This window comes from Anastrepha ludens, chromosome 5 (genome assembly GCF_028408465.1).
Source record: "Anastrepha ludens isolate Willacy chromosome 5, idAnaLude1.1, whole genome shotgun sequence".
In the NCBI taxonomy this organism is placed as follows: Eukaryota; Metazoa; Arthropoda; class Insecta; order Diptera; family Tephritidae; genus Anastrepha; species Anastrepha ludens.
In genome coordinates this window covers 127,799,953-127,826,044 of record NC_071501.1, presented here as the reverse complement: position 1 = coordinate 127,826,044, position 26,092 = coordinate 127,799,953, and the positions used below count along the sequence as shown (strand labels likewise).

Below are 26,092 nucleotides of genomic sequence, written 5' to 3'. Positions count from 1 at the left end.
TCCTGATGCAATACGTCGAAAGTAGCATCTGCTTGTTACCAACCCACTGTTTAGGTCATCTGATGAGAGAGCCACCCCTGTCATAACAGTACTCCCCCACCCACCATGTCTCTGTCCATCCCACAGAAACGTAAGTTTCTATGTCTGGTATCGTCAGTTTACCTGCATCCAAATAAATTTATCTAGCAAGTGGGCCTACAGCACCACCATACGTTACTAAATCTACTACTACAGGAAAAGTTACTACATCTACTACTACAGGAAAAGGTACTACATCTACTACTATGGAATTTCAGCTATTGCCATGCTATCGCTTTTTCGCCTTCTCTCCATTTGTCTCAAATCATTGAGTACGAACGCTGACAAATTTTTGATACCATCCCATACTTCTTTAGATTGTAGCATATGTGGAACAACATTGTCCGGTGTTATTCTTTCTGCTACTTGGTTCTCCAACAACTCTCGTTCTTTATTATATCTTTGGCAGTGAAAGAAAATATGCTCCGCATTTTCATTAGTCTCGGCACAAAATGAGCATATAACTCCATCATCATGGCCATATTTATGGAGGTACTCTCTAAAACAACCATGTTCTGTCAGGAATTGCGTCATATAAAAGTCGACACTACCGTGTTTTCTATCAACCCATGCCTGCACATCATTAATGAGTCGGTGTGTCCATCTCCCTTTGGTTGCTATATCCCTGCGTCTTTGTCATTTAGATAGACTCTCGTATCTGATTTCTTTGCGCTCCTCAGCTATTAACGACCTGCCAAGGCTTCGGCTTTTGTCATATATTTTCTTACTTTCCAGAGCCATTATATCTGGGGGCATTATGCCAGAGATTACACCAATAGCTTCATGGCATACAGTGCGAAAAGCGCTTGCGACTCTAATAGCGCTCAGTCGAAAAAGAGATTTCGTACTCTTGCCGTATGTTTCGTATTTTAGCGCTTGTCCCCATACCGGTGCAGCATACATTACAATGGATTGGGTAACTTTTGCCAGTAGTAGCCTTCTGTTTTGGCTTGGCCCGCCTATGTTAGCCATTATTCGAGATAGCGCCGTGTTTACCCGTGCTGCTTTCTCACAAGCTTTTTCAATGTGCATTTTAAAGTTTAAGCGTGCATCAATCATGACTCCCAAGTATTTCAGGTACGGTTGGGTGTTGATGTTATGCCCGTCTATGCTTAGTGTAATGTTCTCAATTTTTTTCCTGCTTGTAATCAAAACTGCTTCAGTTTTTTGGCCCGCAAGCTGTAGGTTTGACGATGTGAGCCAGTTTTTTAGTTTGAGAACAGTCGCACTACATATAGTCTTTATGTTTTGAAGCTCTTTTGCAACTATTGCCAACGCAATGTCGTCCGCGTATCCGATTAATTGGGCTGCTTTTGGTATAGGGATGCGGAGGATTCCATCGTAGAGCACATTCCACAACAGAGGGCCCAGCACAGAGCCTTGCGGTACTTCCCCAGTTACTCTATATTGCTTAACTCCTTCGTCTGTGTCATAGAGTAGTATTCTATCTGACAGGTAGCTTTTTATCAATCGCAATAGATATGGTGGCGTGTCCAGGTTCCCTAAAGCTTGCATAATGAGGGGCCAGCAAGCAGAGTTAAAAGCATTTTTTACGTCCAGTGTTATGACGGCGCAATACTCCTTGGTACCATGCATCCATCTTGTTCCTTCAATGGCATTTTCCGCTATTGATGTAAGTTTTTTTATTGCATCAATTGTCGAGCGCCCCCTGCGGAAACCATATTGGTTGTCGGACAAGCCTTCTTTTTCAGTAACGTGCTGCTCTAGACGATCAGCAATAAGCCGTTCTAAGATTTTGCCCATCGTATCAATCATACAGAGGGATCGATACGAGCTTGGTTGACCCGGCGTCTTATTAGGTTTCGGCAAAAGGACAAGTCGTTGCTGTTTCCAGATTTTTGGGAAGACACCATCTCGAAAACACTTTTGGTATGTCTCCACGAAGGGTTTTGCATCTTCTTTCAGTGCGAGTTTAAGAGCTCCGTTTGGTATTCCGTCTAGTCCTGGAGCTTTAGTGTTTCCAAAACGACCAAAGACTGTATTTACCTCTGTTTCCGTGACAGTAGGTATATCTGTAATAAAAGATGCGTCTGCTGTTAGTCGGTATTCTTGCTCATCTTCTTGTCTTGGAAAAAGGGTTTCCACAACCTTTTTTAAGATAATAGGACAAGTCGGCGCTTTTCCTTTGCAACCACTGATCTTAGACATCACCAACTTATACGCTCCTCCCCACGGATTTTCATCAGCTTTGGCATAAAGTTCTTTGAAGCAGGAAGCCTTGCTTTTTTTAATCGCATTTTTGATGCCCTTGCGTTTCATTTTGAAGATTTCCCGCAGCCTTTCATTTTCACTTGTTCCTCTGCTTCTTTGGTATTGACGTCTAGCTTTGTGGCAAGCGCCTCTGAGTTCAGCTACATATATCGCTGTTCCACCAGTATGCCGGTTTCCGTATATAAGTGTGTTTTATCCTGATCATTGCAGCATCACAGGCTTTGGTCAGGCGTGTTACCAGTAGCTGAGCTTGCTCATTCGCGTCGTTTATGTCAGTTGGATGAGCGTTTAACATAAGCTTACAAATCTCTTCGTCCATGGTTTCGATCTTCCACCCTTTTGTCTGGGCTTTTTTAGCAGGCTTGTTCTTTCCTCTACTTTGTTTCGGATGTATTATTTCGATCATTATGGCCAAGTGGTCGCTGTGGGTATAAATGTCGGAAATCTGCCATCTCGTCCTTAAAGCTAAAGATCTGCTTATACAAGCTATGTCAATAACGGAGCCACGACCATTCTTCTCGAAAGTGTTTTTTCTTCCGGTATTTAATAACACGACGTCAAGTAAGGAGAAGGCTTTGAGAAGTGCTTTCCCTCGTTGGTTTGTAAACTTACTTCCCCATTCTAAGGCCCATGCATTGAAGTCTCCAGCTATTAAGTTTGGCGTTGTTGTCAGGGCTTCTCTGACCAGTTCGTCAAGAATCTTTTCGAATGCTGCTTGAGGTAGGCTCGGCGGTATATAACAGCTATATATATGTACACCAGAAATTTTTACTCTAGTGTAGCTGGTTTTGTCCGCAAGTAGCCCCTCTTGGATAGTCTTATCCCCTAGGACCCATATGGCTGCCTTCCTTGTTGCATCCGAAACCCACATTCCAGCGTCTGGCTTGTTGTATTGTTCACATATTACCGCCACGTCTGCATGCTGTTCGTACATTGTTTGCGTTAGAAGATCTTGCACGTTCCTGCAGTGATTTAAATTTATTTGGATCACTCTCATTTTCTTTTTGTTTTACATGCTGTCTGGTAAATTTGGCAATTTTTGCTACCAATTTGGTGCTTGAAGTTTGACCTTCCGGCTTTATTGCACACAATACAAAAAGGTTCCCTTTCACACGTTTTTGCGAAGTGACCTTTCCCACCACATTTCATACAGCACTCACTCCTGTCTTCAGGATTTGTACATTTAGTTGCAGTATGTCCATATTCTAGGCATCTATAACACTTCGTAAGGTTCAGTTTTTCACGAATTCTGCAGACAACCCATCCAACCTTGATTTTTTCTGCGTTCAGTAAGTACCCTGCTTCTAGCGCTGGAAGGCGTATAGCGGCTGTTTGGGTACCTGCATATGCCGGTCTTAAATTTTTAATTGAGCCTTCGCTGAAGTTACTGAGTTCCTTGACTTGTGAGCGGATGGCATCGACTATATCATCCTTCGTGGTTATTTCGTCTAGGTCCCGTATTTCAAGTGACTGCTCGTGTGTTAGCGCTTTTATTTCCGCCTGATCTCCCAGTAACTTAGCAATGCCTTCTTTGTATTCTCGGGCACGCCCTGTCTGTGCTCTTATAAGTTGCAGCAATATCTCTCCTCTGGCTGTCTTTCTGATTCGTGTCACGTTTTCACCAAGCTGCTGAAAACCATCATCTTTTTTGACCGCCCTCAATATGTCGCTATATGACATGTTGCCAGTTTTTGTGATAACTATGGCATCAGGTCTCGGAGTGGGATTTATCTTCTTCTTGCTTTTGTCTTTGCTCTTTCGCGTCTTGTATTTGACTTTCACCCAGTTCTCGTCTCTTAGAGTTTCCACTCTCGCAGTTTTAGCTGGGCTCTTATCTTTTTCACAGGGCGTAATAACGTCAGTTTTTCTGGCCAGTTCTTGCGATATTCTGCTCCTTTTTGGGGGCGTCTTTCGCCGTGTAGAGTTATCCTCACGTGGCCTCTTTGGTGTTGCTTCGACCATTTTCCTGGTCACCAGATTCTGGCTAGCATTCTTCCTTAGCTCTGCGTTTTCCACTTTAGCACATGCATGCAGCTTCGTAATAGTGCTAAGAAGGTCCCGCATGCTGTTATTTATCGAGCGCTGAGGAAGTCGCATCAATTCAGAGAGTTTGTTAATGCTCTCTCCTAGCTTAGCAAGGTAGTCCCGTTCGGCTTGGACTGGTGTCTCTGCAGGTCTATTTTCGCTTAAGACGGGTGGAGATGACCTTGATCTTTTATCACGCACCATAGGTGATGTCTTCTCTGGGGTTCTTGCCAGCTTTGATGCCCGTTGGAAGGGATTTATAGCTGGGCTATATATTTTCCTTGTAGTATTATCTGATACGTTAGCCAAGTGTACCACCATCGTATCATTGCAGTCGTTGGATATCGACGGCCGGGAGCCTGCTTGCTCACTCCTCCTTACATACTAATATATGTATATTTGTACGTATGTATGTAAGTATGTATATATAAAAGTCATAAAGATCAGATTGCACTTACTATTTACACATTGGGCTTTTGTGCATCAGCAGGATATTTTATCCACACAGTAAAGCAACAACAACTTTGAATTTTGTTAATTGTTTTGGATGTTGGGCAAATTTCATTTTTCGGGAAGGAATTCTATAATTTAGGTTGGCATTTAAGCGTGCATGAAAGAGAGCATGCGCATTAAAAAATGGGGGATGCTTCAGTAAAAGACAACCAATGAAATATTATTAATTTTTAAATAAGCCTGCTATATATACTACATATGTGCCTTGTACATAGTGTGTATGTTTATGTGTCCTTTTTTTCTATTTATATATACATAATTGGCGCGTGCACCCTTTTTGGGTGTTTGGCCGAGCTCCTCCTCCTATTTGTGGTGTGCGTCTTGATGTTGTTCCACAAATGGAGGGACCTACAATTTCAAGCCGACTCCGAACGGCAGATATTTTTATGAGGAGCTTTTTAATGGCAGAAATACACTCGGAGGTTTGCCAATGCCTGCCGAGGGGCGACCGCTATTAGAAAAATGTTTTTCTTAATTTTGGTTTTTCACCGAGATTCGAACCTTTTCTTTTCTATTTTAATATAATTTATTAATTATATAATATAACATATTAATTACTAGACCTATAATTTGTTATAGCTCTACTGTTTGTTCTTATCATAATAATGATGCATTTGTCAGGTTTCCGTGTTTTCCTTAGGCATATTCATAGGGGTGCGTGTTGTTATAATTTCTCAAAATGTTGCATTTTCTACCCCACAAAAAGTGAAGGAGAGCGCTGGCTAGAAATTAGGAGAACGTAGGTTGGAATCTCCGTGAAACACCAAAATGAAGAAAACGTTTTTTCTAATAGCGGCCCCCCCTCGGCAGGCAATGGCAAACTTCCGAGCGTATTACTGCCATGAAAAAGCTCCTTATAAAAAAATAACTGCGGGTCGGAGTCGACTTAAAAGGGTGCCAGCTGCTAGACATAGTTATGATTATTATTTTAATAGGTCATAGTGCACTGCGATCCGCTAAGCACTTCCCGGTTCTTTTTGTTCTATATTAAAAATAGATCCAGAATCACACCACCTCAGTGAGTGAGTGAGTCTTCCTCTTGCGAGAGCTTATTTGCAGAGGATGTATCAGGTCCTGGTATCCAGTCCAACAAGACGGTGTGCCTTACTCCTAGTTTAGAAGTTGTTGTGTGAGAGTACAGTGCTCTTAGGATCGCCTGGCTTTTTGCCAAAATACTGATACGCTTCGATGTAGTATATCTTCCTAGGTATTCTCTGCCAGAGACTTCTATGTCATGGATCTCTTGAAAGACGGTGGTGAAAATGTTTATTGGTATCGATATTTTGAAGTCTGGTCCAAGGAAACCCGCACCAGTTCTACCATCCGCAAGCGAAGACCCATCTGTGTTCTAGATTTCGAGAGAGCCCAGTCTAAAATAGATACCGTGAAATTTCTGTAACTCTTTAGCGCAGGATTCATGACATCATGCAATTGCTTTATATGATTGTTTATGAATTTCGTTGAGATTTCCATGCGAACCGAATCTTTTGGTGAGAAGTATTGTGAAGTCTTAGAGCTCCTAAGGTAAGCTCATTCTTTATAATGCTAGGAAAGGAAGGTATTCCTATACATAAGTGCACTGAGTTCAAGTTCTTATCGCCCCAGTTATGCCGATGCACACAAATCGTAGCAATTAACTTGATTTTGTTCTTGAAGTTGTTTGTCCAGTTTTAAGTCACCATGCTAAGGAATGCTAAGATGACTACTGATTTTATAACAAAAGTAAGTCCTGTAAGTCTTTTGGGTGGACAGATCCCACGTCGCTTTATTGTTAACAGCGTATAAGTGAGCATTTCAAGTCAGGGTTCTTTCCAGCAACACACCAAGATATGTTGCTTCCTTAGAATAACTGATTCTTGTACTCCCTAGAGTCGTTCCTATCATAGAAAGTTTCATACTCCGGACGAATTGTACGTGAATTGTCCAAAGCCCCTGAGATGTATGTACATAAAAGCACACTGGGCAAGTTTTTACTACTAATCTAAACTTTATAAGAAGTTAACGAAAAAAAATTTAGCATGAAAAATACTGTAAAAAATAAACTGGCTTAGTGATGTGAACACAAGTGTATATGTATGTATGTACATATGTCCGACGGTGATTGAGACTGATGAATTTGTTGAGCTGAGTTTTGATAGAACTTCTTGTGCTGACAATGTTGAGGAAGGCAAAGTTAAAAGTAAGCATAGGATATATCAAATGGAAGGTAATTTAATATACTGTTTAATGAAACTCACTTTTTCTCTTTTCGAAGAAAATTGTGGCTAAAGAACAACAATACCTTGCGAGCCGATGAACGACCGTCTGAACTATTCAAACATGGCTGCAATGGTTGGCGCTTGCATCAGCTCCTATGCTAAATATGGTAGAATGAATGCACACCTGCCGATTGCAAATTAAGTGTGCTCTGTCCAATCCATAAAAAAAATATTTCTGTATCTGTGCCCACTACTACTCGCTTTCGAATGCACGAAAAGGAGTTGCATGTATGATGCGAAGTCTGAATTTGATATCACCGCAAAATAACACAAGCAACTCTGTTTGAATTGGAAAGGAACTCTCCGGCACTTTTTTACCAAATGAGGTTTTAGACAAGGGGGATCCCTATTGTGTGTCTGTTAAACCTGATACTGGAAAAGAATTTCGAGCCGCAGAACATAATCGCTCACCTATAATTTATCATAAAATCGTGCAACTGCTGGCGTATGATAGTAATATTGGCTTTAGCAACCGCGACGTTAGTTATATATGTATTGGTGGGTCTATTGGTAAGGAAGGACAAGACGAAACACCTCCAGTTATCAAACAAGATGTTAGCGCACTCGGCACCCACGTCACTGCTGACTGTTTAATTTTTAAGTAGTAAAAGACTTAATTTATTTATCAGCATTAACACTGATAATATTGTCTGTCTTAAAATCCAACGAAGCATCTATCTTACCAACAAGGGCTACTTTTGACTAAGTGGGCATTTAAGTATTAAAATCTCCTCTCGGTGAACAAAAACTATAGTTTAAAAGTCTCTCCTTGCCCGTTCTATTATATATCGCAAAAGCTTTGACGATGCCAATATCTATTAAAGTGCTTGAAAAAAAAGATTTTACGGAACTGGCAGTTGCACGTTGAAGATGGCGAATATCGTAGACGATGGAACAATGAGCTGTACGAGGTGGTAGCAAAAGAAGAAAAGCAGTCCTTTGTGTTAGAAAAATCAAGTGGTGAAGGATTTGGCCTCATATGTGTGCTACTGGCGTCAGATATCACGAGAAAGAAACGGCTTTATTATACGCTAAACTCGGCCAAAATGTTATTGCGCCGATCAAGAAGAAGAAAATTTACCTTTGATCCTCGATATATCCACAAATTTTTTAACTTTCAAGAAAAAATGGTTTAAATCCCGTTGAAATCAGCATAAAAACTTCTATTGTTTATTTACTTCTTTCGTTTTTTTCTACTATTGTTCTGAGATCGTATGGATCCATTGCTTGTTACATATACATATCAAAAGAGGTACATGAGCTTATAGCTACAATACTAATGTAAAGAAGTAATTAGTTTCGTGCTGAAAAACCTGGCAGTCATCCTACTCTTGAAATAGGACAATTACCAAGGCGTATCTATAATGTATGCATCTTGATAATAATTACATTTTGCTCTAAAGAACTCCCTTTTCTACTCTTTTGCAGCATTTTCGTGATCAATGCATTGATGGCAGCGGTTTACCTTTGCTCACGGAGGATCATTTGCTGAATTCATTGGGCATGAAATTAGGACCTGCGTTAAAGTTGCGGTCAATCCTTGCGAAAAAACTAGGCGGTCCCTGCCCATGCGTGACATGCATTACACAAGCACGGCAAATGTTGGCCTTACAAGCCGCAGCTAAGAATGATGCAGTGAGACCGATATCAACAATGCCAATAGAAGCACCAGCAGCAGCAGGAGATACAAGCACGGTTGGAGCGACTAACGATATCGCCACCATAAGCGATATAAACGAGAAAGAAAAACAGACTCGTGAAGAAAGACAAGAAGTCCAACAAACTCAAACACAAATAACGGAGCAGCGGCGACCGAGTGTCAGTATCAATAATGAGAGCAGCAGTAGCTGTTCCGCCCTCACACTACAGATAAGCGCCAATATATATAAGAATGCGCCGAACAGTGACAGTCACAACAATGAGAAAGTAAGTGGTGAGAATAAGAGAAGCGGCGTAAAAGTAGCTAACAAAACGACTGGCGGTAACACTTGCTGCATACTCGACACTCCGTTTGATTCCATAGCAAATAAAGACTGCAAAAGTAATAGTAGAAGTGGCGGGAGCAGTAACACTAAGAACGGGAGTTTACAACGAGCCGGAACTGGTGATGTCGCAGATGTTGGCAGTTAGCTTTCGTTTATTGATATTGTGTATATGGTATTACTATATATATTAGTACTGCCCCCACCGGGCTTGATAAGCTATGATTTTTTGACACTGGGACTTAACTCTTAAGTATGTATGTATATAGCGGATATTCACAAATATCTTATAAAAGTTTTCCGCTCTGTCTTATAAGCGTACTTTTTTCCGACCCGTATTTTACTTATTTAGTGTCGAAATAAAAACTCGTACTTACAACCGCTGCGTGAATTCAGTTATAATGCCCGAATACATTTCTCGAAGGCAGCATAAAACTAAGTTTATCCAATTATAGGAAGGAATTAAACAATCAAACGCACTACAAAAATTGGAGAAGAAGCTCAGCTTAAACCTTTCAAGTTAAAATGCGCCATTCAGTCGTTAACATATAATTTAAGTACGATGACTTTCAGTTTTCAATAAACCAAGACTTTTAGCTAATTTTTAAAAAGGGCAAAGATATACCTATGTGTATCGCACATTTGCTGCAACGTGTCATCATCCATCATGTAGAAATGACTAGTCCATTCTTTTATGTTGTGTATAAAATTCAACAAAATTTCAATTTACAGCATCTCGTTAGGTGAAAATATCGGACAGGTACTGTTGTAATTCACTTTGGAATGAGTTGCAAAAAAATTAAGATTTCAATGAAATTCACTTGGAAGAGAATCCTGCCATTTTTACTTAAGGACAAAGTAAATTGAAAGCTTTGACGCCGTTTTCGGATGATGGCTCTCTTGAAGTAAATGAGCGATATTTAAATACATACATATCTACAATTCCTCTCGAAAAACTGAATTTCTAGTTTTCAGTTCCGCTCAATGGAAACTTAGTCTGGTTTGGATGAGTAGTGTTTTATTGTTGTGTACAGAAAACACTTTCACATACATATGTACATACAAATATGGTATACATAGCTAATGTGAAGGTAATACGTAAGGTAATGCATTTTTATTGGTACATTTCACAGTTTAAAATATTAGTAATTCACTTGAGCTTTTCATTCTACCAGTCTTAATATTACCTTTCTTTAATAAACTCAATTTTCCATGAAATTATAGTTTTCTGAATTATTAATATTTAATAATGAAAAGCTTTATTTAAAAAAACTGGTTTCATTGTACAATTCTTACCTATTCTTAATTAGTGTATATATCTTAAATCTTAATTAATATGCAAATTGGCAAGCAAAACCTTAATCAGCTTAAGTTAATTGTTTTCAAGCGTGTGGTACTTTTCAAAACACTGATAAATTTTAAACTGAAATTATTTTCATATTAAACAGAAACTTTAGTGGCATGACATAAAAAACCACGAGTTAGACTCTCATTTTACCGGAAAGGGTTAAATAATCTAAAACTAAAGATTTCGAAGTATTTGTGATTACCACAATACAGAATGTAACGAATTTTCTGTAATCTGGAACTTCAGTTTGTTGTATAAATAATTTAGCTTCAGTTTTTGAACAGCAATCATTATTGTTATAGTTGTTGTAAATATAATAGCATTAAAGATGCATTTAGAATATCATGCAATTCATTCATATGTAGAACAGAAAAGCAATCACAATAGTATGCAAATATTTTGCTGTTATGTAGTAAGTAAGTTTCCTTATAAAAAATGCCTTAGTATAATGAAGAATAGTTTTTTTACCATATTTATAGTAATATAGTTGTTTTAGTAGTAAAATATGATATGTAAATATTGAAAATAATAAGCAACAAAACATCGCAGTCTTCCACTGAAATAGTTACTACGAAAAATAAATTTAAGCTTATCTGCATATGCGTACATAACTTCCTTACCATTCTGTTGTACTATTAACCAGGTTACATGAACTCTTCAAAGCCGAAAATAAAAAATAGTCAAATTATTAGAAATAACGCTAGTTTCTTAAAATAAATTTATATATTCCCTATGTACCCAACCCTAAAGAAAGTGTACTTAATTTTAATGGAATTTCTAGTTTAGTGTAATTATCGTTTTAATAAGATAATTAACAAACAAGTCAGCAGTTATTTAAAATATTCAAATATTTTTAATATTTACATTAATATTTACATTATTTAATGCTAAGCTATTTATTACTAGTCAGTTTAGGAATATTAACTTTTATGGATACAATTATGTGCTTCTTGCTAAAATTTGTTCAACACTATTATGTTTTATAAAATTTTTAAATTTCTGTCACTTAGTGAATTAAAGTCTATTAACTTCAGATTATGAGACTAGTAAAACTCTAATGTATTAAATATGAACATGCAAATATACACATCTTTTTATGTGCGTCATAATTATACAAATGTTATTTAGTGTATGCCTTCCCGTACATAAGGAAGTTAATATTCAGCATTGGATAAAAAATATTTTCCTCCTTATGTGAAAAATTTACAACATTGTTATTGTCCTGATGCAATACGTCGAAAGTAGCATCTGCTTGTTACCACCCACTGTTTAGGTCATCTGATGAGGTCCCTGTCATAACAGTACTCTCCCACCCACCATGTCTCTGTCCATACCATAGAAACGTAAGTTCCTATATCTGGTATCGTCAGTTTACCTGCATCCAAATAAATTTATCTGGAAAGTGGTCCTATAGCACAACCGTAAGTTACTAAATCTACTACTACAGGAAAAGTTACTACATCTACTACTACAGGAAAAGTTGCTACATCTACTACTATGGAATTTCAGCTATTTAGTGCTATGCCTTCGGTTTCTCTCCATTTATCTCAAATCATTGAGTACGCACGCTGACAAATTTTTGATACCATCCCATACTTCTTTAGATTGTAGCATACCACTCTATCACCGCTTGTTTGTATCTTTCAGATGAACAGGTATACATCAATGTTGATTTTGCTGTCGCTTCCACCCTCTTCAGATCTGAATATGTTTCTGTAGCGCATTGGAGGGGTGAGATCGGGCGAGTCACCATACTTTATTATACCATAGAACAGGCACCCAAAAGCTGTCGAGCGCGGGACAATCAAATCCATGAAAACCGTTGCACCGCAGTGCAAGTAAGAATTCCCATATTTTTCTGTTTTTAGTCAGACGCGTCCTCAATCCGTTATCGTCAACTCGAAGACAAACGAAACATTGGGTTAATTTACCATTTATATATATTTAAACACAGCTCATAAAGTCTGCCTACAGGGAGCCAAAGCTTAACGACCTCGGCTGTGTATTTTGGGTCGTTATCATATTGGATCCAAAACGTTCTTAGTAAGCCAAGATTCTCGGTACTCTGTTTCAAATTCCCTTTTGAAACGTTCTAATTTTCCCATTTATCCATTGTCGATTCAATTCTAACTCACCCACTCTACTTGCCGCCATGCACCCCACATAACTTCACCACCGCCGGTTTGACTGTGCCAACAAAATTTTGTTTCTCAAGGGCAATTCCTGATTTGCGCCAAACAATGTGAGGACCTCTTATCCCAAATATACAAAATTTACTTACGTCTGAAAAAAATCACTTGTTTCGAAAACTCTGGAGGCTTACTTACATATATACATAATTATTAGCAAATTCAATGCGCTTTCTTCTGTTAACAAATGAAATAAACGGTTTTCTTCGAGCGACTATACGATGATATCCAGCTTTATGTACAACTTTTTTTAAGAATTTTTAATAATGTAATTCAAAGGATAACCCTTGCCATATTGATTATGTTGCGATCTTCTCGGACCGATAGTGTTCTGGGACGCCCAGATCTGGGTTTGGATTTTAAACTCCCCGTTTTCTTGTAACTGTTTACTACGCGTTGAACAGAGGAATACATTCTCCCAATAGATTTGCCAATATTGTGGAAACTATTTCCATCTTTCCACAAATTTGTAATTATTTTTCTTTCTGATACACTAATAAATTGTAGCAGCATAAAATTTTTCCTTACATATATATGGGGAATGCTGCTGAAGTGACAGTCCTTGGACGAATATAAAGCCAGGTCGTTCCGGTTGCCTAGAACCGACTGTCGTGCGAACGGCACTAACATCTTTCCCTTTAGTTTCCATGTTTTCAAATTATTACCTTTTTTAAATAAAATGAGCTCTGAGTTCGTCAACCAACTGCATTCGTCAACCAATCAATTATAATAACAAAGAGCAAAATTAGCAAAAACAATAACGGTATTATTAAAAGAAATAAAGTGAACGCAGATTTTCGGTCGCTGTATTTACAGCGTGCTGCAATTACTTTATGCAAAAAAATTTAGTGAGGAACCTTGTTGTTTTCCTTTGCTTTTGTAACTTAGGAATGTAATGGAGGAATAAATTAATAAAATATGTTTTCAACTATATAATTATATTGTGTTTTTAATCAATATATAATTGAGGTAAGCGCTTTTGTTGGGTGTTTTGGTGGAGCTATTCTACTGTTTGTGGTGTGTATCTTGATGTTTTTATCCACAAATAGAGAGACCTACAGTTTTACGCCACCTCCGAACGCCGATGTTTTTCATATGAGGCTTGTTTTTTTACATATATACATGTAATTTCTCTATTGACCCATTTAAATTTTCAGATATTGTTGGATTTTTAAACTGAAAATTTTTATGTACGAATATATAAAAATATTATTTAATTATTTATTAAATAAAAATATACTTTTTAAACATCAGATTTTATTATTAACTAACATAACTAACATTTACATACAAATTTGTATCATTTAATATTACCCAGCTTGAATTAAGAGTAACAATATTGTTTGGTTGGTATACACATGTATATATATCCAAAGAGCTCTCAAAATTTTAATTTCATTTTAGTCGTTTTCGGCACATACCGTATAGTTAGTGATATACGAGTCCCACGCTGTAATATGTCTCCAATTTTATGGACCGTTTCGCAGCTCTTATAGTTGAAGATTCGGTCGCAGAGAACATCTTGTTTGACTTCATTAATTGAATGCAAATAGTCAGTATACAATGAGTCTTTGAGTATTAACAAACTACGGGGCTCTAAAAGTATTTTGAAAATAACCTTACGCGCGAAACCTAAACTATGGAGATTATTGGATGCATCCTTTTCTCGTTCAATGAAGTCAAGGACCGTATGAGAGCCACTAGTTATAGTTGATATTACAGGGTAAAACAGAGGACCATCAGTATGTGGCATAATCCCTTGTCCAGGCAAGTATTCGTTAATTAGTACGTGATTTGCTTTTTTAGACTCAAAAATATCTATATCAAAATTGGCAGGAAATTGGAATCCTTAAATGAAAACACTATGTGCTAAATTTACCATTACCAAACTTACTTAAATTATTTATTTTGTCTACATAAACCTGCAGCCATTCAGGAATTCGCTCAGCTAGCATTCCGTTCGGATGGGGTATGCCCCCGTAGTTTATAAGGCGCCTGTTAAGCAACTGTGTCCATTTAGGTTTTGGAGCTCGATCGATCTGAGAGAAAATACGTTGCTCATCTTCCGAAGTTATGAAGTTTGGAATATATATAGCCGTTGGAGGGCACTGAGTAGATTAAAAAAGAGTTAGTCATTTTTTTGTTTTTGAACCTTCACCGCATCGAATGAATTTACCATGCGAACTTGGAAGTCAGACAAATCCATATCACAAGAAATGTAATATTTGAGATGTTTGTGTATTTTATGGATCTTCTCTATTTAAGAATTTAGTAAATTTCCTTCCATAAATAAATTACGTTATTAGTAGTGCCCCAAGTTTAAATTTGAAGATCTTAAATGTGAACTTTAAAGGAATAGAAATAAATCCAAAAGCAAAATTTGTCATCAGCTGTTGTACAAAACAAAAACAAAGAAATCCTAATTTCCTTTTCGAAGAATTCACAGTGAATGGATTGCGAATTAAGAAAATTTTCTTTCTTACGGTTTGGTAGTTTGAATGTCAGTAATCCATTTTTTTGCCAGTGCTTTATTAATTTACATTCAGATTCCCAATATTTCAAGTGGAAAAATAAATGTAAAGACAGATTGCCAACCATGTTCGTCATTTGTACCGTTTTGCAAAAACAATAGCAATAGGTATATTCACATTTACTAGCCCATTCACAATTTTCTCATTGGCTTCGTCACTGTCTATGATTTTTCGGAGATAGTAAATTCGGCATTTGACGTAACTGGCCAACGGCGACGTTTCGTTGTAGTTTGTGTAAGAATCGAAGTCAGAACAAATTATTTGCACGAAACGCGTTAATGGCAGTTGTTGGATACACATTTATTTGATAGAAATCCAGCGTTTGGCGCGCATTTAATTTTGTTGGAAATTAAAAGCAGTATATTTTATGGCAGATTCATATTATTCATGGTATATACTCCTAGATTATATGGTGTTTAGGTAGTTTAAGCAGTTATTGTTACAAAAAAAGTAAAATAAATAAAACCAATTCGTAACAAAAAGCAAACTATTAATAGTTTTGAAGCATGTGATATTTTTCAAAAGGATAACTGAAAAGTTCTCACATTGATCAAAAGCACTACTTTCTTCTAAACTGTCGCTAACACTGACAAAATATGTTCTCTATTTTTGCCATTATGGGGTTGTGTATCCCAAATAAGGTTCACTGCAATACGAATTACTCTCAAATAAACAAGAATGATTTGTTAAATATTATCTCCATTTTACTGACGTATCAGAATGTGACGTGCGAATTTGGGGAAATAAATGCATGACATTCTGATACGTCAAATGTACCCAAACTGTTAAGAGGGAATTGTCTTTATAACTGTTGAGACGTCTATATTCCCCAAATGATTTTTTCTTTTTTGACGGTTAATAAGTATTTTCAATTGTCTTCAGAGAACTATCTTATATAAATCCTAGGTTAAGAGAGCATCTTTGGCTTTTGATCTTTTAAAAAGAGTAAACATTAACCCTCGATTCATAGGATGTCTTCGCAGTTCGTTAATCTTAAGTACGTTTACGTTTCTATACTATGCCGTTGTGGTATGTTATTACAGACAAAAAATACATCTACAACACTTGTTCAGCGTATCAGGAATTTGACAATTCGAAAAAATGTAAGGTAATTATTTTTCTCATACTGACAAAGTGTTCCAGACTCGAACTGTTGTGAAAGAACAGAATTCTGATGGTGCTTCACAAAGCAATGATTTGTTAATTCCGATAACGGTGCAGGCCGTATTCAGATCTGTCAGATGAAGGGTCAAAAATGTTCATTCCAAAGACGAAAGGGCGCGAGAACACATATATAATAGTTCAAGACCGATTGTATTTATTTACTTCATTCTGTAAAAATTCATAAATCTTACTTTATAGGAACATAAAACGATAGCGACCACCAGTGGTACAATAACAGTTGCATTTTATTTTTGGCCCCCGCGCTTTCGAACAAAAAACGTTTAATTTCTAATTTAATTAACGAAAGTACTTGGCGACGAAGTCTCTCTCTCGAAGGAAATTCACCTTGACGAAATCTAATTAGATCCACCAGAAGACCTTTCAAAACTTAATTGTATTAAAAAAATTTCTCTGCGCCTAGTGGTGGGAAGCACCTATCTTAAGGCTTTTTGAAAAGTTCTTAAAGTCTTCCACTAAATCAATACAATTATAAAATACATTTATCGCACAGTATAGCTTAAATATAGGTGCCCTCGAAAAGTTTTGTAAAAATTCATATGTACAACTCATTCAGTTTTCAATTTCGTCTGCACATACATATATTTTAGGCCATGATAAAAATAAAGTAAGGTGGAACCGTTCCCTCAAATGGATATTGAAACCGTGCACTTTCCAAAAGAATAAATAAATAAAATGACTTGTAATTATAAGAGATGCGCAAACGGGTATAAATTTTGTAATTTCTTCCAAATACCTTAAATGCGAAATAAATAGATGGAGATGTTTGCGTAATTAACAATGAGAACGTACCTCGTCGTCCATTTGAATGTTTCAAAAGGGCATTACGTTACGCAATGAGAAAGTCATGGCTGGTTCGAGTTGCAACATTGAGTCGTAATCTCGAACGAAAATTATTTTATATGTGGGGTGCTACTCAGGTGTTTTTTGTGCGTCTTATTTTTATGGAGTAACAAGCATAAAAAGGAGAGGACAAGCAAATCAGCGCAACGATATATTTGGTCGTATACACGAAGAGTAAATGATGCACAACTCTGCGGCTCCACAGAGTAAACCGAACCGATTAAATTAAGACTAAGATGAAAACCAAAAACATTTCTTTCCGAAGCTTTCTAACTATACCAAATATGTTTATGCCTTGGACATTTTTAATTTTTGCCCCTTAGAAGGTACTGTGAAATTTTAGAATTAGCTATCTGAGAGTTGAAAAAGCATCTTGATTGTTTTGACAGTTCTATTCGGTTTTTATACCTGCTGTTTCAGTATTAATTAAAAAACTTATCACGAAATTATGTTATTCTACGATATTAAAGGGATTGTCTCGTAGCATGTCTAAGCATTGTTCCTATAATATGATAGTTTTTCGGGCGCTTTAGTTTTTATGCTTAATTGAAAAAAAACCAACATAAAAATATTAACTTGCAAGGATTTCTAAAAGAAGTTAAAAAAAAAGAAATTAAATAAAAAATTAAAACAATAACTTTATCTGAGTACTGCTTCTTTATACGATTCTAAAAAAATTGGTTTGTTTTTAAAAGTATTGTCGGAATTAAGATAATAGTAACCCAGGTGGATAATTTGTAAAATTTTACTTTTCAACCCAAATCCGAATGCAAAATAGGTCTGCATGTGTTATTTATTATTTTTCAAAATAAACCAGTATTATTCTTTGTTTTTTCCTGTAAAGTTCAAAATAAAGTGAAGAAGTACACAACAATTGATATCCTTTTATTATTATTAACTCAAAAGTTAAATTAAAATATTGTTTTCTATGTTTTCACTCAACCGCGTCTTGCCAGTGCAAATGAAACTCGCGCTCGAATATATTTCGATCGTAAAGTTGAACCGCGCTAATACGGGCTGATATATCTAAACGTAATTCATTTACCGCCAGGTGGAAGTTTTCTCTTGCCACTCGCTGTTTATCCACAGGCAGATGCAGCAGCGGTTTGCGAAACACACTCAAAATTTTTTTCAAATGATACTCCACACTAGCGCTACGACCTATGCAAATCCACAGATTTTCTGGATTATGTATGTTTCCTGGAAAACGTTTACGCAGGTCAAAAGGAGCTTGGCCAACGGTTAACAAGGCTTTGACTTCAGAAACAATGTTGTTATGAGCACGAGTATCGCTAAGACTGAGCGTTCGGTACTCATATTTGTCACAGAACGCCATTAAATCTCCAACACAGCACCATGGCTGTGTAGCCAATTCGGTATGCTTGCTCATCCAATTGACATATTTACCCTTGGGGTTCATAGAAGGACTGGTACATCTTTGTAAACTTGTGTTAAAATCTTTACAAATTTCGTGATTTACAGAAGGCGTAAACACAACATCGAGGGACTCAGCTTCGTTAAGCGTCTGTGATTTAATCTGATTATCTATAGCCAGCTCAGGTGTATCATTTATGGTTACCCTTTTAGTTGTGACTTCCCTTTTAAGTTCCTCTTCTTTTTGCTCACGCACTTGTTTTAAAAAGCGACGCACTCTCCTAGACATTGGATTAAATATTGTATTTGGATAGTGCCGCTCAATCAAATTCCTTTTGTATCGTTTATTTTACTAGTTTTTGCAATTATGATTTTTTTACATATTTTATTATATGTATGTAATAGTAAATACCATTTCAATGATGAAATGTATCGAATTAAAATTTTCACTTTTTATGCAATCACCTCAACAACAGTCTGTGGTCGATTTTGCTGTAGCTCTACTCCGCGACCACAACTTTATATCTGTTTTGCCGCGATTCCTCTTACTTTGTCCTGTCGATTTTATCAGTTTTGGTTCTGTATTTATTCGATCACATTAACACAACTGCACAATGATGTACGTACGTACGATGTATGTATGTACTTATGTATTGCGAACCGAGGTATTTAGTGGTTTAGGAGTAATCTGTGTAAATTTTGTTTATGTAAATGTGCATATGTATGTGTATAAATTGGAAGTTGCAAATATTAGCGTATAGTTTTTTGGTCATTTACTGTATGGTAATTTCTTTAAGTGCCGCATTTGCGCTAAACTGCGCGTCGGATGTCTGTTTTATATTTAGCTTTCTGAAAAACAATGTGGACAAATAAGTAGGAATAAAAATATCACTTGCCGGCAGATGCAAATACGTGTAGTGTAAATTAACGATTTACGTTTGCATTTTTTAAAATTCCATTTATTGTATACAATTTAAAATATATTTGTTTTGTTTTTTGTATATATTAAAATAATGTAAAATTTTCAACTACGCATTCATAATAATGCATAATCATACGAAGTGTCGGACAAAACATATAAATCTAAGTATATATATAAAGTGAAATATAAATTTAAAAAATTAGCAATTAAATTAAACTAACCCCCTTAAGACAAAGTTTAATAATACATTTTTTTTTTATAATCGAATTCGATGTAAACATTTTTTTTACAAATTTTAAGCAAATAACAGTCGAGATTTATCATAGTAAGCGACAAAAAAAACCCGTTTTTGGTTATGTAATGCGTAGTTTAGCATTCTTAGTAAGCTTTTATTTGATGAACTCTGAATGAAGTGAATAAAAAATTTTTGACGCATTCAATTGTTTAATATTTTCTTAAAAATCAAGTAAAAAAGTGAATATGGCTTTAAGAAACAACAGCGCGACAGATGATAGTGTCAATAATAAGCAACCTTCAATATGTTTTGTCCGACACTGTAGTACACAAATCGCCAGTATTCTAACAATTTTCATTTCATTATATAATATTAAAGTTTTAAAAGTAGGCAATATAAGAGCAAAATAAGTTAGTGAAGCAAAAGTTCGGAACAAGGCACGTTCATATAGTAGAACAGTTAATTTGTTTTTTTTTCTTGCAATTTAGAGGTTTTAATGCCAAGTGCCTTGTTTTTTGTTGTTGTTACGATTGTTGGATTACACTCCGATTGAAGTTTTGTTAAATTTTGTTTTTGTACTACTGCTATCACCTTCTATGGGTTCGTGATATTCCACAACATTGTACGATGTAGAGAATACAGAAGATGGCGCTTTCCGAAAACTGCTACTTTATTTTTGGTGAATTTGACAATTGAATCACGTCAGTATAGAAAATAAACAAACCTTTGCTCCATATTCTTGGCTTTCTTTCGCTTATTTCCCCCTTCCGTTTCTTTATTTTTTTTTTATTAGCGTTACAGCACTTGGGAAGGCACAATCATGTATTCTATAATTATTGATAACTTTGCCTCTTACTACTTTTCATTGTTTTTTTTTTTTTGGAGCAAAATGCAAGGCGAATCTATTAAAGGTGGTGTTGGTAAATCAGCTGAGTTGTTTTTTTTTCTTTCGCCGTATCCATGTGGCTGTCAGCTCAGAATTAAACTAGGCGAGTTCATTATTTGATTTCTAGTTTCTCAATACTATGCTTTGACAATCAAACGTACATAACCGTGTTGTTGGTCTAGTGCCACCACCTTTAATAGATTTGCCTTGGCAAAATGCGTCCTTACTTCCTTCCTTTTCGTAACTATACTTTTCTGACACATTCCGTTGTCATAGTATATTCCTTTGAATACCAAATAATAAATATAAGGTAACGAAATTCCATAGATGTTAATGTATTCACCAAGGCGCATTCATATAAAGCAACAACAGTAGAACAAAAACAACATTCTGTGCAACAGCAAAATATATTAAAAAAAAACAGCGAACTAAGCGAACAAATCAGCTGCTTTACTGATATCACTTTGATATTTATGAATACACCTTGATATTTACTATCGAATTAATATTTTTATTTTGCCATACGAACTATGTACTAAACACAACTCTTGAGCTATTACGGTTCTGTTGCTCCAACATTCGGTTCTATGGCCAAGGACTGTCGCTTAACAGCATTCCCTAAAAATGTATGGGGATTGCTTTATGATGTAACAAGAACAGCCGTGACAGTTTTTAAGACACACCAAAGTCAAAATATCGGTTTGATGGGAGTTATAAAGAAAATTTAATAAACATACTCTTTTCATCGGAAAATATTTTAATCTTTGTCTTATTTCCTAATTAGAAACATTCATACATCCATGCAGCACTTTTTTATACCAACTTCTAACTATGCCGAGGTCATTACTAGTTGCATGCTTACTGCTCTATGTGATATTGCTTAAGGCATGCCATTCCATGCGAATTCCTTGAATATTCATATGAAAATAATTTAAGTATATTTTTTGAATGTAAGCTGTTTAGTGTTAAATATATACGTAAATACTTATTTGCTACGAATAATGCATGAGTTCAAGTCACTTTTACGGTCGGGTCTACAGTATCGGATTTATGTCTAGACAGCAACATTCTCCAAAATCATATGGGCTTTTACAAAAATCACAAGCCCTTTTGCAATGTAACTGTGAAGATATTTTTATGTATAATATGGCACCATTTGTGTACATACACATAATGTTGTGCAATGCTATTTGGAAAATGTTATTTCGTTTACATGAGCCACGAATCGATTTTTGTGATACAAGTCATAATAATAAAATAATCGCTGTGCTTATATACTCCAATGCCATATACATACGTACATACATATATATGTATATCTTAAGTACATACATTTCTTTATTCCTTTTATTAAAAAAAGTATGTTTTATACGCCTGAAGTTTTTGGATAGTCCTTGGGTTTAATATTATATAATATACATTCCTTAATATGTACATATATACTTATGTAAATATATTTGGTTGTTATGGAATATTAGTTATTCAATACAAATGCATATAATACTTATCAGGTTACTCGAATCGTATTGAAGACCATAAATGGGGACTTTGCACCAGTAAACTTGCATAAAATAAATTAGTACTGATTATTGAAAAAGATTAAAGTAAATAATCAGTAAATTTTGACTTGTTACTGAAAAAATAGCAGTAGTCAGTAAAATTGTGCTGATAAATTAAAAAAATTAATGTATATGTGTCACCATTTCACCATTTGTCCTAGGCTTCACAACCAACGACACAAATGTGCAATAATAAAAATACTTACTGCACTTTTTTTTTAGTGCATCGGATGACTTTTCTCTGTTCTTCCATACAGTTTATTTGGTTCGTATTGTATAACGTTTGAGGTGATGATTTTGTAATACGTTCTTTTTAGATAAGCTATGTCAGAATGGCCAACGTAAAGTATTTATTAGGTTTTTAGGATTTATCTCCTCAGGCTAGAGTACATTGCGTTTACAGCGCCAGTAGAAATTTTTAGTAATCAATAAAAATTTACTGGCAATGTAAATTATAATTGTTTTCGGTAATCAGTAAAATTTTAATATTACAATTTAATTAATTGATCAAGGCGTAGTGTCCTTGTATTTTGAAGGCGACTGTATGTAAGATATGCATATGTACATTTGTACATATAAAAACTTTCATAAACATAAACCACTTTCGTAACTTCTAAATAAAGGTGGGTAGATTTAAAATTGTGTTGTTTCCATTATTAACAAACTTAACGAAAAGTGGTGCAAATGTTGACAACATAATTGGAGTTGCACCGTTTTTATATTAAACGACAAAAGGGGGAACCGCTTTGTAAAATGCTGCACACAAATATTTAAACAATACAAGTCAAAGATAATGCTATATACACAAGAATATACAGATGCACTTTTAGAAAGCGGCACGAACGAGTCGGATATAAAAACCAGACAATAGAAGAATTTGCAGTAGTTTCATTTTTAAAGCGCATTCATTTTTAAGCGCAATAGGATGGTGGAACTTCGAAAATTATATTTCCCGCTGTATGTCGGAAATTCGGACTTTCTACTCCTGGTTCACCCTCTATGGTAATGGTTCGGGATTTACCACCCAATCGGCAGGCTATTGTAGCACTAACATCCACACGCAGATCACGCTGGCAAATACTAAAAGAATAGTACAAATATTAACTTTAAAGTCCTCGGCATATTTGCACTTATACGTACTCGAAGTATTTTTTACAGATCACACCCACTACTTCGCCGATGCGGTCCTCTTTTAATTGTGAATTTTCACCTTGCAAGGCAAATACCAAGTCATTATTTGTTGGCGAATGAAATACTATAAGTTGGTCACGTCCAGGGCTTATGCTGATCGATGTTAACTGCAAATGAAAAACATATAAGTGTTTATTAATTGCCTTTGTCTGGTTTTGCTTATATTTTCTGTGATTTATATAAGAGTTTTAATAGAAATCACATTCTGTTTTGAAGAATCTCGCCTTAAAAATGGTTTAAGGACGAATAGCAAATAAAAAATAAAATTAAAAGTGCAAGCCTAATGCGGGTTCCTCTGCAACCGGATGCTAGGCACCAGCCTTTTTATTTCTTAGCCATAGTAGATGGATATGCCCAAATCACCAGTTATCAAATCAGTTTCGCGAGTATGAAATTTATATTTATTACGGTTTAGAAATACAAACGACCGATGCTTTTTATCGCTCCATTTTAGAATGATTTCTTTGTCTAATTTTATTGAGAGCATTCAATACTTCTATTGTGCAACAGAATATAGTACGTGGTGTGTTCAAAAAATAAGGTGAAGGTTTAAAATTTCGCGGGCTACATACGTACATTCGACTTTCTATTATTATTTTTTTATGTTGGTACACCCGTCTGTTTAGTTTGTTTGTGAGAGGCATATTTTCTGCTAAAATGCAATGCCCACCTAAATGATACTCCAAAAATAGTTAAACGACTTTTCTATTATTAATAGCGTGCTATGAATACAACAAAAAAGGTAAAATCGCGCGTTTTAAGGTTAATTGTTCCCTATGAGTTTGTAAAACTTATAATTGTCATAATTTTTTTTATGAATTTAGCAAAACCATTACAAACAAATTTGCCGAAATCCTCTCAACATAAGCATTAAATACAGAGGTGGACTTTTCCTCTTTTTTTTTGTATAGCGACCGACCCGGCCTAGTTACACACCTCTAAAGAATTTTGTTTATTTACAATATGGATAGATGAATAAAAATTAGACAAAATTTAACTAACATATTAAAAGTCATTAATACTATAAATAAATAAATACGCGTGTATGTTGAAATATTGACTTACGTCTTTGATAGATATAGAGCGATTCATGTTTTTAAATTTGTGTTTGGCTCCATCTAGTTTGTAGATAGCCGTATCCGTTACGATAAAGGCGCGATCAGCAGATTTATTATGCTTGTTGTATTTCTTTGCAAAAGAGGAAAAGATAACCGCATTATATGCCTCGCTGTTCTTTAAATTCCTTGTGTTGATGGTATAAGCTTGATAGCCTGAATTTTCTTGCGAATTAGCTAAATAGTCACCAAGCCATTTACGTTGCTGCCCCCAATATGGCCGACGGCCCTTTATCGCTGTCGCAGCAATGATCTGCAAACGTAGTTGGGGCCACTTAGATCGTGGATATTTTCGGAGTATCATATAAGCTCGCCAATTGTTAAAAATACGTCGTAATTGAGGTTCTACTTGTCGTCCGGCAAATGGTGGTTTTGGCCATTGGATGCTTCTACCATAGTCCCTTGTATTCTTGACGTTACGGAATCGTTGAGCTAGGTCATGTACGTAAAAGCGTAATTTATACGTTTTATAAGCACGCATTATGGCGAGCGCGGCCTTCATTTTCTTGTAATTACGCCGTGCTATCCAACCACGAACCTGCTTTTGTAACAAGGTAACTATATGAGGAATCATTTCATTTCGCTGCCGCTCTAATGTGAACAATGTTTTAGGTGAGCGTATGAACACCTTTGTATGACCATATTTCACATCATTGGCGAATCCTTTTTCTTCAATTAGAACTCGCACGCCATCGCGATCGCTGCCTCCGCGAAAATTAGGCCATGTATACTGAGAAATCATTTTGTAACGTAATAAAAATTTATCGTATCGTTGACGGTGTACAAACCCAGCTCGACGGACTCGCACGTTCTCCAGCAGACCAAGATAGCGAACCTGATGCTGTACACGCTCATCGTCGAACACAGTTGCACTCTTTATATCGTTAGGTTTAATGCAGCGGACGTAAAATGGTTCCTTTTTTAAAAGCGTGTTTACCAAATCTATCATGGAGCGTTGAAAAAGCGTTCCAGCGGTAAGAGGACGTTTGGTAGTCTTCTTAATATCCTGGGCACCTTCGGGCCACATTTTACTCAAGTTGGCATTTTTAGAGTGATATAAAAGTCGCTTGAAATCCTGATACAAAGTGTCCTTATTCTTTTCAATGAATCCACTGATGTTGTAAATAACATCACCCGCGTAATGTGTGATTCGAAAATCCTCTCGATGTTTTAGTTCTTTATCCATTGGTTTCAATTGGCGACTGCTGTAATGCGGATGGGCACTAAGATTTTTATCCATAGCATCTAGTAGTGTTTCATCGTTGATTTTACCTACCGAGAGGCAAGCTTCATCCATAATAGCAATCAAACCCTTATGCGGTTGTTCGATTAGATCGCAGATAATCTGATTTAAACAAAATTGCAAATATTAGTAAAATGTATCAGTTCGTACAATCACATCAGAGAAAAAGACAGCTATTATGTTATGGAGGTTGAATTACAATAATTATAGGAAAGTGTGGCCTACATATATATGCAATTAAACTTCATATCTATATATTTTTCCTTGTTTCAGTTGTGTTCGTGTGGTCCAAAAAAACCGGCAAGAAGGAGAAATTGGGAGAAAAAATAGAAGCTGATTGAATTTCTCTCAAATAAGAAATTTGCCTTTGAGAATTTTTAAGTTGA

The 26,092-nt window shown here is 36.0% G+C and overlaps 4 protein-coding genes across 11 annotated transcripts in view; 1 reads left to right on the top strand and 3 right to left on the bottom strand.

Moving 5' to 3' along the window:
- Window positions 1-13,561, top strand: part of LOC128865140 (probable serine/threonine-protein kinase nek3) — a 91,222-nt gene extending 77,661 nt beyond the window's left edge. For all 3 annotated transcript variants that reach the window (XM_054105165.1, XM_054105167.1, XM_054105168.1), the window contains exon 6: window positions 8,535-13,561. In XM_054105165.1, coding sequence (XP_053961140.1) covers window positions 8,535-9,236 — 702 coding nt within the window. In that variant the 3' untranslated portion in view covers window positions 9,237-13,561. The remainder of the gene's footprint in view (window positions 1-8,534) is intronic.
- A 261-nt stretch (window positions 13,562-13,822) lies between these two features.
- LOC128865141 (alpha-ketoglutarate-dependent dioxygenase alkB homolog 6) lies at window positions 13,823-15,193 on the bottom strand. Of its 2 annotated transcripts, XM_054105170.1 has the most exons (4): window positions 15,109-15,193; window positions 14,802-14,970; window positions 14,520-14,733; window positions 13,823-14,443 (listed from the first exon to the last, which is right to left on the bottom strand). In XM_054105170.1, the coding sequence occupies exons 2-4, from the start codon at window positions 14,829-14,831 to the stop codon at window positions 14,007-14,009; spliced, it is 681 nt and encodes a 226-aa protein (XP_053961145.1). In that variant the 5' UTR covers window positions 14,832-14,970; window positions 15,109-15,193; the 3' UTR covers window positions 13,823-14,006. The 2 variants fall into 2 exon arrangements, with proteins under 2 accessions (XP_053961145.1, XP_053961144.1); XM_054105169.1 differs by lacking the exon at window positions 15,109-15,193 and having other exon boundaries at window positions 14,802-15,046.
- Window positions 15,194-18,029: 2,836 nt separating this feature from the next.
- On the bottom strand, window positions 18,030-19,320 carry LOC128865026 (uncharacterized). The gene has a single exon (XM_054104895.1). The coding sequence runs from the start codon at window positions 18,842-18,844 to the stop codon at window positions 18,116-18,118; it is 729 nt and encodes a 242-aa protein (XP_053960870.1). The 5' UTR covers window positions 18,845-19,320; the 3' UTR covers window positions 18,030-18,115.
- An 817-nt stretch (window positions 19,321-20,137) lies between these two features.
- Window positions 20,138-26,092, bottom strand: part of LOC128865025 (unconventional myosin ID) — a 42,394-nt gene continuing 36,439 nt past the window's right edge. For all 5 annotated transcript variants that reach the window (XM_054104893.1, XM_054104894.1, XM_054104890.1 and 2 more), the window contains 3 exons: window positions 24,414-25,808; window positions 23,298-23,455; window positions 20,138-23,237 (listed from right to left, as the gene is read on the bottom strand). In XM_054104893.1, the coding sequence (XP_053960868.1) occupies window positions 23,069-23,237; window positions 23,298-23,455; window positions 24,414-25,808 (1,722 nt within the window). In that variant the 3' untranslated portion in view covers window positions 20,138-23,068. The remainder of the gene's footprint in view (window positions 23,238-23,297; window positions 23,456-24,413; window positions 25,809-26,092) is intronic.

Coding starts and splice junctions, on each gene's coding strand:
- LOC128865141 (XM_054105170.1), bottom strand. CDS start 14,831: ATGGATTTGTCTGACTTCCAAGTTCGCATG. Junction 14,734..14,801: donor CTGACTTCCAAGTTCGCATG/GTAAATTCATTC, acceptor TAATCTACTCAG/TGCCCTCCAACGGCTATATA. Junction 14,444..14,519: donor AGACAAAATAAATAATTTAA/GTAAGTTTGGTA, acceptor ATTTTGATATAG/ATATTTTTGAGTCTAAAAAA.
- LOC128865026 (XM_054104895.1), bottom strand. CDS start 18,844: ATGTCTAGGAGAGTGCGTCGCTTTTTAAAACAAGTGCGTGAGCAAAAA.